General features: G+C 53.1%; 3 protein-coding genes across 3 annotated transcripts; 1 reads left to right on the top strand and 2 right to left on the bottom strand.

The window, feature by feature from the left end:
- Positions 1–3,080: 3,080 nt before the first annotated feature.
- On the bottom strand, positions 3,081–4,320 carry CC84DRAFT_1161475 (purine and uridine phosphorylase). The gene has a single exon (XM_018177749.1). It carries the CDS (start codon positions 4,240–4,242, stop codon positions 3,145–3,147), a length of 1,098 nt encoding a protein of 365 aa, XP_018040917.1. The 5' UTR covers positions 4,243–4,320; the 3' UTR covers positions 3,081–3,144.
- Positions 4,321–4,978: 658 nt separating this feature from the next.
- CC84DRAFT_487582 (uncharacterized protein) lies at positions 4,979–5,641 on the bottom strand. The gene is made up of 2 exons (XM_018186479.1): positions 5,251–5,641; positions 4,979–5,194 (listed from the first exon to the last, which is right to left on the bottom strand). Exons 1-2 carry the CDS (start codon positions 5,526–5,528, stop codon positions 5,074–5,076), a joined length of 399 nt encoding a protein of 132 aa, XP_018040916.1. The 5' UTR covers positions 5,529–5,641; the 3' UTR covers positions 4,979–5,073.
- A 606-nt stretch (positions 5,642–6,247) lies between these two features.
- Positions 6,248–11,190, top strand: CC84DRAFT_1139208 (putative WD-repeat protein; the record flags this gene model as incomplete). Its single annotated transcript, XM_018176229.1, has 4 exons — positions 6,248–6,440; positions 6,515–8,106; positions 8,158–8,995; positions 10,121–11,190. The coding sequence occupies exons 1-4, from the start codon at positions 6,356–6,358 to the stop codon at positions 11,188–11,190; spliced, it is 3,585 nt and encodes a 1,194-aa protein (XP_018040915.1). The 5' UTR covers positions 6,248–6,355.
- Positions 11,191–12,038: the final 848 nt, after the last annotated feature.

Below are 12,038 nucleotides of genomic sequence, written 5' to 3'. Positions count from 1 at the left end.
CAATTTGGCCTTTGTGTTGGAGCGCCAAGGCAAGTACGAGGAGGCGGAATCGATGAACCAGGAGACGCTGGCGTTGCGAGAGAAGGTGCTTGGGCCGGAGCATCCCTCTACGCTAACGAGCATGTACTGCCTCGCTCATCTCCTCGCCAATCAACATCGCTACACTGAATCTCGCGCTCTATATGAGCGGGCATGCGCTGCATACACCACTCTCCTAGGAGAAAACCATCCAACTACCCACGCGTGTCGCCAACATTATCGAGAAATGATTACGTTGCAAGAGCGGGACCGGTCGACCCTTTCTTCTGCGATGCTAACTGCTGACGTCGCAGACATACCTAAGAAGTCAAAGCTATCACGTGGGCTAATGAAGATAGGAATTAGAAGCTCGAAGTTCTCTCTTTAGTATCATGTCCGATGTGTATATAGAACTGTTTATGTGAAATGGTGTCATGTAGTAACGAATTCGGTAACCAATTATTCATTGTTGCTATGCGCGCCCTTACCAAGGGTAGCTAGCGCCATGTTTCGACCAATCAGCTAGCAGAAGGGTCAACCTTGTGCTGTTCTATTGGCTGGCTGCCAGCGCGCGATACCTCTGAGATATAATATTGCCAGCAGTATATCCATGCTTGTCAGGTAGCCTGGGATTACCGTGACAGCTGTCTATCGCCCCATTCATAGTGACTTTTCGCGTCTCAAGTCAAAGTCCCGTCTAGGCAACATGTCAAAGAGATACTCGATTTCAGAGGCATAGTAAGGAATATAAACTTAAAAAGTCTATCCTTATAAAGTTTGTAGAGCAGAACGCGCAAGGTCGCAAAGTCCAAAAGCTCTAAAGGGGAGGAGTAGTTTCAAGCGTAAGGGATCAGCGGTAGGGCCTACATTATGTTATGTATCTGTTAAATCAAGAAGGGTAGTTAGTCCGAAAGGGTTAAGGTTGGTTCTCAGGCAAGACAACGGAGGGGAAGGGAAGGGGTCTTGTTGATACGGTAGTATCTTGCGAAGTGTTACGAGTCAACAATATGGCCTGAGTGTAATCCGAGCGATAGATTGATAAACAGGTTGAACACGAGTATGGAAGTCCATCCTCGGGTTCCTATATAGTTGGTCTGCTCAGTTGCTCAGTCAGACTGAGCAGCTGATCATGTCACGTGATCGGTTTATCGCTAGTGGCTCGGCGTCTGTCGTGACCTCAATCCTGGCCTTCCACCTGCATTAAGCGCCTATCCCCCCATCTCATATTCTGGTTCGTAACAGTATCTTAATATGACGCTATGCTCAATTCACTGGCGTCTTAGCAGACCAGGACATAAGCTATTAATGTAATGCCTTTCTATTTAGTTCCATCCTATTATAGGAGGACTGTTAGGATCCCAAGAAGCGGGCGAGGACAGAGGTCGCTTATGACGGCATACGACCTCGGGCCCCACAAGGATTAGGTAATGTCTCACGATTGTCCCAAGCGCCAAGCCATGGGACAACAGGATCACATGACAAACGTCACGTGACTGTACCATGGGATCCCACATGTACCAAGCATGGGATTTCATGGGAGCGTGGGATATCATGGGATCGCTCAAGTATATAGGAACGTGAGTATGAACCCTCATACTCGTGTTCAACCTGTTTATCAATCTATCATTTGGATTACACTCAGGCTATATTGTTGACTCGTTATATCCTCCTCCGATACTATCGTCTCGACAAACCCCTTCCTTCCCTCAGTTGTCTTGCCCGAGAACCAACCCTAACCCTTTAGGACTAGCTACCCTTCTGGATTTAACAAGGACATCAGTGGCTGTGCGTAAGATCTTGGTCCTTCTCCAAGCATCACCAACATATGTAAGTGATGGAGCCCGCCAGCCCTACGCAGGCATAGAGACTTTCATTAAATGTATGTAAGCCCTATACTACTCGAGTATAAAGCGAAAAGACCTCTTACTCCACACTATGGCATTACGACCATGGACGGCCCTCATGAAAGGCCAAAAGCCAAAGCCAGCAATACCTTATCCCGCCTAAAGAGAAAGCTCTCGTGCAGTACCTCCTACAAATGGCTGCCCTTGGAACCCCCATCCGGGTTAAGTACCTACCCTTACTAGCCTTCAGCATCGCCTACTAGCGGCCTATAACGAATGCGTTGATGCCCGCGACGAAACCGCCGTGTAAGAACTGGCCTTAGGCATTTACTAAGCGTAGTGGAAGTTAGATAAGCTGTCGCCTTACCTCAGCCATGCGCAACTCGTGTTGGCGGCTAGGCTGTCAGACCATCTGTACTTAGCCGTGTGTTCACGACCACGCCTGCACAGCGACACCGTAGATTAAGTTACCTGCCTGGGTATAGCGTGCTGACAGAATGTTGCGGTAGCATCCTACAACTCACCATCTACCAGCCTGCCTCCATAGCACCGCAGCGACCGTAGCTATAGTCGACGTACGCAATTCACTCGACCTTCGCCCCGAAGCCGTCCCGCGCAAGCACGCCGTGGATTGGCACATTGCTCTTCTGGGCACCCGGTCTGCAGTAGGTGCGACTATTTTGAAAAGTACCAGAATTTGATCTATATAGGCTGGCTTGCTGCCAGAAGCTTCCTGTCATGGTATCGGCGCGCGACGGTCCGCGCGATCGTCGACTTGCCCGTGCCCACCAGGCCGCGCAGCCAGGGGATGCATCGCTCGTCTTGTCCCTCAACCCAGCGGTATATCTCGTCGAGGAGGCCAACGCGCGTGTCGGGGAGGCAAGCAGGCCCGTTGATGGTGTGAGCTTGGACACTATAGCGGGCGTCGCTGAAGTCTATGTTGGATGTGGAGGTCACGGCATCGCAGCAGAGCATTGCGCCAGCGATGGCGTCTATGGGGATGATGTCCGTAGCCTGGTTGGAGTCTGCGGCGCAGCGCCTGCTGGCCTTCAGCCTAGCGGCCTTCAGCCTAGCGGCCTTCAGCCTGCAGCCCGGCGGCTTCGAGCAAGCACTCGCGAGGCCTGCGGTCAAGCGTGCATGCGCCCGATCGTCAAACCGCTCGACTCGCTATCTTCGTCGGAGCGTCTAATCCGACCTACAGTTGCACTTTCATGGGGCGGTATGTAGAGTTGTTCTGATTTTCTTTTCTATCCTTGACTCACTAACAACAATAACTGATACCTCAGCAACGTCCAAACTGTACATTGCCGTGGAAGTCCCGGGCCTGAATTCCACCTGTATTATTGCCAAACGTCATGTTCGTTATGTTTGCGGAGTGCTGAGACGAAGACTGTTCTGCAGATTGCGCACTACAGGTAGCGTCTACCGTGGGGATCATAGCCAACAGCCCTTTAGCGTACGCTGCCGCGGTAGCTGCCGCGTAGTTCTGCCAGCCCTTGTTCTTATGAGAGTCTGCATAATCGCAGATGCCTCGAACGACTACACACGGATACTCGTCCATCACGCCTGCTGCTTCCATCTCAAAGCAGATCACGTCGTGCTCTTGTTGGACCCTGTTTCGTTCGATGGCGGATATCTGCAGCTGATTGCTTGATGCGATGTTGCCGAAATGGACGGAGGGCTTGTCAACTTGCCGTGTGGCTCCGCTTCCTCGATCGGCACGTGACTCAACGTAGTCCGCGTCGCAGCACACTCTGCAATCGTCCAGTTCAGTGCCCTGATGCTCATAAATGTCTTTGAAGAGCCGGTCGCGGCCGGGTCCCGGGTCGTCATACTGGTGCTGTCGATCGTTGTCAAGCCTAAGACGCATCTGCTCTAACACTTCGGTGATGTTCGTCTGGGACGAACCTTCCGCACGGAAGTTGTTGACTGCGGCCATTAGGTCGCCAGGAACGCCGTTGGTGTGTCCGCGAAAGTTCAGTCGCCCTTCACCCTCCCACGCGCCCTTGTCGTACTGCAACACCCCGCCATGGTTGCCTCGTGGAGAGCTGACAACCACGTCCCCAAGCACGATCTCCGAAGTCGCACCAGCTGGTCCGTAGCGGGGCACCCCTCCCGCAATACCGACCAGGAGAAAGTATCTGATGTTAGGGAAACCAGCGCGCATCTTTTCCGCAAGGATGGCAGCCTGGCTGAGTCCTATTCTTCGCTGCACTCCAATGACAACCTGATGTTTTCCGATCCGACCGCCTAGATAGTATGCGTTCTGGTACTGGACTTCCTCTTGCGGGTACTCTTCGTCCAGCACCAGCCTCGCAGCCTCCTTTTCGAGAGGGAGAGGGCAGATCCATCCTATGGTGAACTGACGATTCTTAGCCATGGGAGACCAATGTGTCTTAAACGAACTGTTAGCGGCAAAGAGCGATGTATGATGGTGGGTGTTGGTGATTATGGTATCTGGCAGCGAATAACTACGGGATCTAGGCAGCAGGGCTGGGCTACTTTTCAGCCTCGTCACAATCGCTGATCGGCACTGCTAAAATTAGATTGACATCTAACTCGTACTACAAGATTTTCTTATTTAGCAGCATATGCAGTAAACCTCCACACATTTCATGTTTGTTCTATGGTGCAACAGCTCTGGATCCAGAGAGTTGTAAGTGCTCCGCCCACCCTGCTCCACCAGAACCACAGAGCAAGCGTTACAGCAGTCAACGGAATAGAGAGAGCTTAGTATATCTAGAATTGATGCGATACGATGAAGGATAGTTGTCCCGCGCCTCCATCGGGTTCAAACGAGAAGAAGTTAGATAATATTGTCTATCCAATAAGTTCTCTTACAGTCGATACGTGGCTCGAGAAACTCACAGAAACAAATGTAGCCGGCAAGAAAGTCATCGCGACTACAGCGATTGCCTTCATCGCCGACGCTTCTCTCTTCGCTTCTTCTCCTATCTGCAGCTGAATCCTACTGTCTCTCTGGGCTGCCGCATGGAAAGCCTATCATCATAAGTTTGGGAGGCCTCTGCGTACCGTCTGTCGTACACTGCGCTTACAAGAGTGATTTCGCTCTGGATTCGAGCATTGTTCGCTTCAGACCGCTGGAGCAAGCCCTGGAGTAAGCGAAGCTGCAACTCAAAGCGAACCCCAACTCTATCCTAGTTTTCGCGTCCCTTTTCACTGCGGACAAGATCGTTGTGTGTATGAAACCTTACGTGATGGTGCTGCATGGCATCGAGAGACCGTATAGCCACGATAAGAGTCTCGCTGACATGTATCCCTTGTCTCGCAATCTCGTGCAAAAGGAAGTAATCGGCCTCTTGTGACCTCCTCTGTCGCGAATGAGCATCACTGCCGCTAGCTATCCAGGACGTAGAACGACACTTACAGCTTCCCACTGACTGATATGGTTTCTGAGTGTCCAGACCGAGTCATCATACAATCGAAGCAGCGCATCCGAGATGAGCGAAAGCACGGCGTATGGACACCAACGAGAGACATCCTGCGAAGAAAACGTTGACTGGATATCCTTTTCCAACTTCGCAGGCAAATCGAAGCGCAGGAGCGTGATCGACCCAGACGGTGTCCAGCTAGCGAAGAATCCCATCTCGTACCATTCCCACCCATGCCGCACACTCTGGGGCCCATGTATTGCAACATCAGCATTCCAGTCGTCAGCGCTTGTGGTGTGTACGTCCTTTTGGGCTGGAGCTTATCGTAGATCTGCTTGACGGTGAAGCGGGACCAATACGCTGGGGTTCGATGAGCAACCACTGACAACCCTCTGGATTATTTGGTGCTACGTACTATAACACTCGACCTTTTCGTCATTATCAGGCCAGACTTCGTATCCGCAATAGCCGTTTGATTGAAGATAGATCCTATCGAAAAAGAACCGGGGGATCTTTAAAGTACTTTTGAGGTCCTTCTGAAACCCTGGCACGGTGCTCAAGAACGAGTTGGTAGACGTGAATGTATTGTGTCAGATTACGAGCAAAGATCCCCCGTCAATGGCTTAAGTTACATAACTTGAATCTGGGCAATGCGGAGACCCTGTGCCCATTAGCCCTATACTCGCACACCTGATGCTTCCCTTGCTTGCAACAGCTTATCCCATGTTATCTCCTGAGACTGGATGACTGAGATGTTGTGATGTCTTATCGATCGACTTAGTCAGTATATTCATTTAGGCTTATAGAATGGAACACCTGCCTGGCCGGATTACCTTGCCCATCTCCATCATGGCGCGTAGAAGTCATCGATGGAGGTATAAGTCCATCGAGCACGCTGACGAGGTTGGCGGGCCGAGCGGTTCGCGCTTGGGCCCAGCCACAGGCCTCGCGAGTGATTGCTTGAAGCCGCCAGGCTGCAGGCTGAAGGCTGCCAGGCTGAAGCCCAGCAGCGCTACGCCGCAGACTCCGATCTCCCCGCGGACACGATCACCGTAGCCACACTATCGGTGCAGCATTAATGCATGCTCTCCTGACGCAGCCATGTCCTCTACAACATCTAACCTAGCATTCGGCAACGCATACTCCAGCGTTCAGGCTAACAACTTCACCGGCTCTGTCCATTGGGGTACGTTGCAGGGCCGCTCGAGGGCCGTCAAGCTCTTGAGAGAGAGCAGAACGCTAAATCGATCCTTCAAACAGGACATGAGGACACCTTCGCTCGTCTACCGTACGCCGAGGACGCGCCCTTCAACTCGTACGCAAAGCGGCACGACCTGCCCTGCCTTGCCAACACGCGCATCGACCTCCTCGAGGAGATACGCAGCTGGGCGGACGGACCGAACCAGCGATGCATCTTCTGGCTGCGTGGCCTGGCGGGCACGGGCAAATCGACGATCGCGCGGACCGTCGCGCGCCGATACCATGACAGGAAGCTTCTGGCGGCTAGCTTCTTCTTCTCGCGCGGCGGCGGCGACGTCGGCCACGCAGGCAAGTTTGTGACGAGCATCGCGGTGCAGCTTGCAGACAATATCACAACATGTCGACAGCATATCCGCGATGCTGTTGCCGAGCGCAGCAATATATCCAAACAATCTTTACAAGACCAGTGGCAGCACCTCATTCTTGGTCCGCTGTCGAAGCTGCACGAGCCAGGGCCATTTATTATAGTTGTTGATGCTCTCGACGAGTGCGACAACGACAACGATGTCCAGATTATTGTGCGACTGCTGGCCGAGGCCCAGTCGCTGGAGAGGGTTCGAGTGCGCGTGTTCCTGACGAGCCGGCCAGAAGTGCCAATTCGACAAGCATTTGGGCAGATGGCGGATGTAGAGCACAGGGACTTTGTGCTGCACGAAATATCGCCGTCGACCGTCAATAACGATATAAAACTTTTCATAGAAACCGAGCTTCAGGCCGTTGGGCAGATATGGTATTCACGCGCTGGCTGGCCGGACGCAGAAACCGTCATGCAGCTGGTCCAGGGCGCTAGTGGACTGTTCATCTGGGCAGCTACTGCCTGCCGCTTCATCCGCGAAGGGAGGCACTTTGCAGCTAGAAGACTGGAGACGATCCTACGTAACGACAGCAACAATTCTACAGCTCCAGAGAAGCATCTAGACCAGATCTATGTAACTGTGCTACAGAGCTCAGTACCTGCACATTATACAGACAAAGAGCGAGACGAGCAGTGCAGAATGCTACGGCACGTTCTTGGGAGCATGGTAGTTCTGCTCTCTACTCTATCTTTACTGTCGTTGAGCAAGCTGCTCCACTGTACAGGCGAAGAGGCCAGGCGAGCACTAGAGGATCTGCACGCTATCCTCAGCATCCCAGAAGGTCCTGTCCAACCGCTTCGTCTACACCATCCTTCATTCCGCGACTTCCTAGTTGATAGAAAGAGATGCGACGACGACAAATTTTGGGTAGACGAGAAGAGCACACACGAGAAGCTGGCGTCCTGCTGTCTCCAGCTTATGTCTGCACCTGACGGCCTTCGGCAAGGTATGTGCAAGCTTTCTAACCGTGGGAAGCTCAGAAGCGAAATAGACAAGAGAGATGAGAGATACGAGACATACGAAAGCAGAATTACGACGTGCCTGTCTCCGGAGCTGCAGTATGCTTGTTGCTACTGGGCGGATCATCTAGAGCGCGGTCAAGGGGGCATCCAGGATGGAGACAAAGTGCACGACTTCCTTCGCAAGCATTTTCTTCACTGGCTTGAAGCTATGAGCCTAATTAAGCAAATGGGTCTATGCATGCGCTTGATAGCAATACTACAATCGCTAGTAACGGTAGGGCTTTTTGACCGAACTTAGTGTCGTTGCGCGCTAACTCAGACGCAGACGTCTAGTACGTCTGTCGCGAGTTTTCTCCGCGATGCAAGTCGATTTGCGCTGCAGTCCGTGTCTATTCTTGCAAAGGCCCCCCTCCAAATATACTCGTCTGCCCTTCTTTTCTCTCCCGAGGCTAGCATTGTGCGAAAGGCATTTATAGGACATATGACACAGGGGGTGGATGTACTTTCTGGAAGAGATGCCGACTGGGACGCATGCCGCAACGTGTTAGAGGGCCATTCAGAGAGGGTCAGGGCGGTAGTGTTCTCACCAGACGGACAGCTCATCGCCTCAGCATCCAACGACAGGACAGTGCGGGTGTGGGAGACAGCAACCGGCCAATGTCGCATCGTAATGCAGGGCCATCTATTTCCAGTCAAGGTGGTCATGTTCTCACCAGATGGACAGCTACTCGCCTCAGCATCCTGGGACAAGACAGTGCGGGTATGGGAGACAGCGACGGGCCAGTGTCGCAGCGTGCTGCAGGGCCATTCAGACTGGGTCACGGCGGTAGTGTTCTCACCAGACGGACAGCTAGTCGCCTCAGCATCCGACGACAGGACAGTGCGGGTGTGGGAGACAGCAACGGGCCAGTGTCTCAGCGTGCTGGAAGGCCATTTGAGCTGGGTTAGGGCGGTAGTGTTCTCCCCAGACGGGGAGCTAGTCGCCTCAGCATCCGCTGACAGCACAGTGCGGTTGTGGGAGACAGCAACGGGCCAGTGTCGCAGCGTGCTGAAGGGCCACTTAAGCGGGGTCAGGGCGGTGATATTCTCTCCAGACGGACAGCTACTCGCCTCAGCATCCTACGATGAGACAGTGCGGGTATGGGAGACAGCAACGGGCCATTGTCGCAGCGTGCTAGTGGGCCATTTAGAGAGAATTAACGCAGTAGTGTTCTCGCCAGACGGAGAGCTACTCGCCTCAGCATCCTATGATGAGACAGTGCGGGTGTGGGAGTTAGCGACGGGACATTGTCGCAGCGTCCTGGAGGGCCATTCAGAGAAGGTTAGGGCGGTGGTGTTCTCCCCAGACGGGCAGCTACTCGCCTCAGCATCCGCCGACAGGACAGTGCGGGTGTGGGAGACAGCGACGGGCCAGTGTCATAGCGTGCTGCAGGGCCATTCAGATTACGTTAGGGCGGTAGTGTTCTCACCACACGGGAAGCTTGTCGCCTCAGCATCCGACGACAGGACAATACGGGTGTGGGAGACAGCGATGAGACACTGTCGTAGCATGCTGGAAGGCCATTCAGACCGGGTCACGGCGGTGGTGTTCTCGCCGGACGGCCAGTTGGTCGCCTCAGCATCCTGTGACAAAACAGTGCGGGTGTGGGAGGCAGTGACGGGACAGTGTCACATCGTGCTGGAGGGACATTTAGATAGTGTTAGTACAGTGGTGTTCTCGCCAGATGGACAGCTAGTCGCTTCAGTATCGCGGGACAGGACAGTGCGGGTGTGGGAGACAGCAACCGGACACTGTCCTACCGTGCTGCAGGGCCATTCAGGCTGGGTTAGGGCGGTAGTGTTCTCGCCTGACGGACAGCTGGTCGCCTCAGCATCCGACGACAAGACAGTGCGGGTGTGGGATTTAGCGACGAACCAATGTCGCAGCGTGATACAGGGCCATCTAGACTCGATTACGACGTTAGCGTTCTCCCCAGACGGGCAGCTGGTCGCCTCAGCATCCAACGACAGCACCACAGTGCAGGTGTCGGAGACAGAAACAGGACAGTGTCGCAGCGTTCTGCAGGGCCGTTCAAGCTGGAGTAGGCTAATGGTTTTCTCGCCAGACGGGCAGCTCGTCGCCTCAGCATCCTATGAGAAGAAAGTGCATGTGTGGAAGGCAGCGACGGGCCAGTGTCTCAGTGTGCTACAGGACTATCTAAAAGACGCCAGGGCCGCAGCGTTCTCATCAGATGGGCAGCTACTCGCCTTAGCATCCGACGACAGCACAGTGCGGTTGTGGGAGACAGCAACGGGCCAGTGTCGCAGCGTGCTGAAGGGCCACTTAAGCTGGGTCAAGGCGGTGGTATTCTCTCCAGACGGACAGCTACTCGCCTCAGCATCCGCTGACAGGACAGTGCGGGTGTGGGAGACAGCGACGGGCCAGTGTCATAGCGTGCTGCAGGGCCATTCAGATTACGTTAGGGCGATAGTGTTCTCACCACACGGGCAGCTGGTCACCTCAGCATCCTATGACGGGACAGTGCGAGTGTGGGAGACAGTGACAGGACACTGTCGCAGCGTGCTGAAGGGCCATTTAAGCGGGGTCAGGGCCGTGGTATTCTCGCCAGACGGGCAGCTACTCGCCTCAGCATCCTACGATGAGACAGTGCGGGTGTGGGAGACAGCAACGGGCCAGTGTCGCAGCGTGCTGCAGGGCCATTTAGAATGTGTTAGGGCGGTAGTGTTCTCCCCAGACGGACAGCTACTCGCCTCAGCATCCTGGGACAAGACAGTGCGGGTGTGGGAGACAGCAATGGGCCAGTGTCGCAGCGTGCTGCAGGGCCATTCAGACTGGGTCAGGGCGCTAGTATTCTCCCCAGACGGGCAGCTACTCGCCTCAGCATCCGACGACAGGACAGTGCGGGTGTGGGAGACAGCAACAGGCCAGTGTCGCAGCGTGCTGCAGGGCCATTCAGAATGGGTCAGTCCGGTAGTATTCTCGCCGGACGGTCAGCTGGTCACCTTAGCATCCTGTGACAGGACAGTGCGAGTGTGGGAGACAGTGACAGGACACTGTCGCAGCGTGATTCAGGGCGATTCAAGCTGGGTCTGGGCGGTGATGTTCCCGCCAGATGACCAGACACGTCAGACTAACAGAGATGACATTTCTCTACCGTCGAGCTCCATCACTGCTTCAGCTGTCCTACCTACTGAAGAACCATCTTGGACTACAGTAAACAATGAGTGGATCCTACGTCAAAATCGTCGCTTTCTTTGGCTTCCTCCTGAGTATCGGAACTGTAGGACGGCGGTGCACAAGAACATGGTGTGTCTAGGGTGTAATTCTGGACGTGTGACCCTACTTAGCTTACAGTAAGATAATTAGCATGGTCTCGAGACATCATTAAGTAATGGGCACCCACGTCTACCGGAACACCCAGCGTACCGGAACAAAATTCTCTAATTTACTAAAGAGTTTGTGAGAGACTCTACGCTCTAGTAGAAGTTTAGTTTATTTCGATCTATTAGAGAGCTCGCACCTTCTACTCTACACTAGTTAGTATAGGAAAAGATGATGTTCTAAGCACGCAATTAATCATCCTGTTCATAGTAACTTTTTGCATCTTAACTTTCAACTCTTACTTAGGCAGCTGAACAATGGAATACTATAATCTAGAGGTAATAGCTTAAGTCACGACCTCAAAGCTATATCCTAATAGATATTAAAGAGCTAAATATGAACTATAGTAAAGTCCAAATACTCTAAAGGACGGGGGTCTTCTTAAACCTAAGGGACTAGTGGTAGTAGCTATATTATATTATATATTTTAAAACCGCGCTATGCTTAATCTACTAGCGTTTTAGCAGACGGAGTCTACTTTCTTTGGGCTGGTGACCTCGGCTGCGGAGGCTGCCTTGGAAGTGAATAAGGCGTCCAATATGGGATCGATAGTCTCGACATCTACTTCGGAAGACATTTGGCTATTTTTACTGCTGTAGAGTGTTTCGCGGCGACTGCCTTATATCCAGCGGCCTTGCGCTTTGTGTCCTTGTCCTTGGTCTGTCCTTTCTTTGATGCCATGCCTGGAATAGAGACAATGTGTGCATTTTCTTTGATCTGATGACCCCGGGGCGGTACATCCTGGCGCAACTTGCAAGTTGGTGAGAGCTCCTTCGACGTTTTCTTTGCTCCAACTGATGAAGGCTTGAGAGAGCTGGTCGAGC

The sequence above is a fragment of the Paraphaeosphaeria sporulosa genome (genome assembly GCF_001642045.1).
Source record: "Paraphaeosphaeria sporulosa strain AP3s5-JAC2a unplaced genomic scaffold CC84scaffold_2, whole genome shotgun sequence".
NCBI classification, from domain to species: Eukaryota; Fungi; Ascomycota; class Dothideomycetes; order Pleosporales; family Didymosphaeriaceae; genus Paraphaeosphaeria; species Paraphaeosphaeria sporulosa.
Note: the sequence above shows the minus strand (reverse complement) of the source record. Positions and strands in the feature narration are given on the sequence as shown.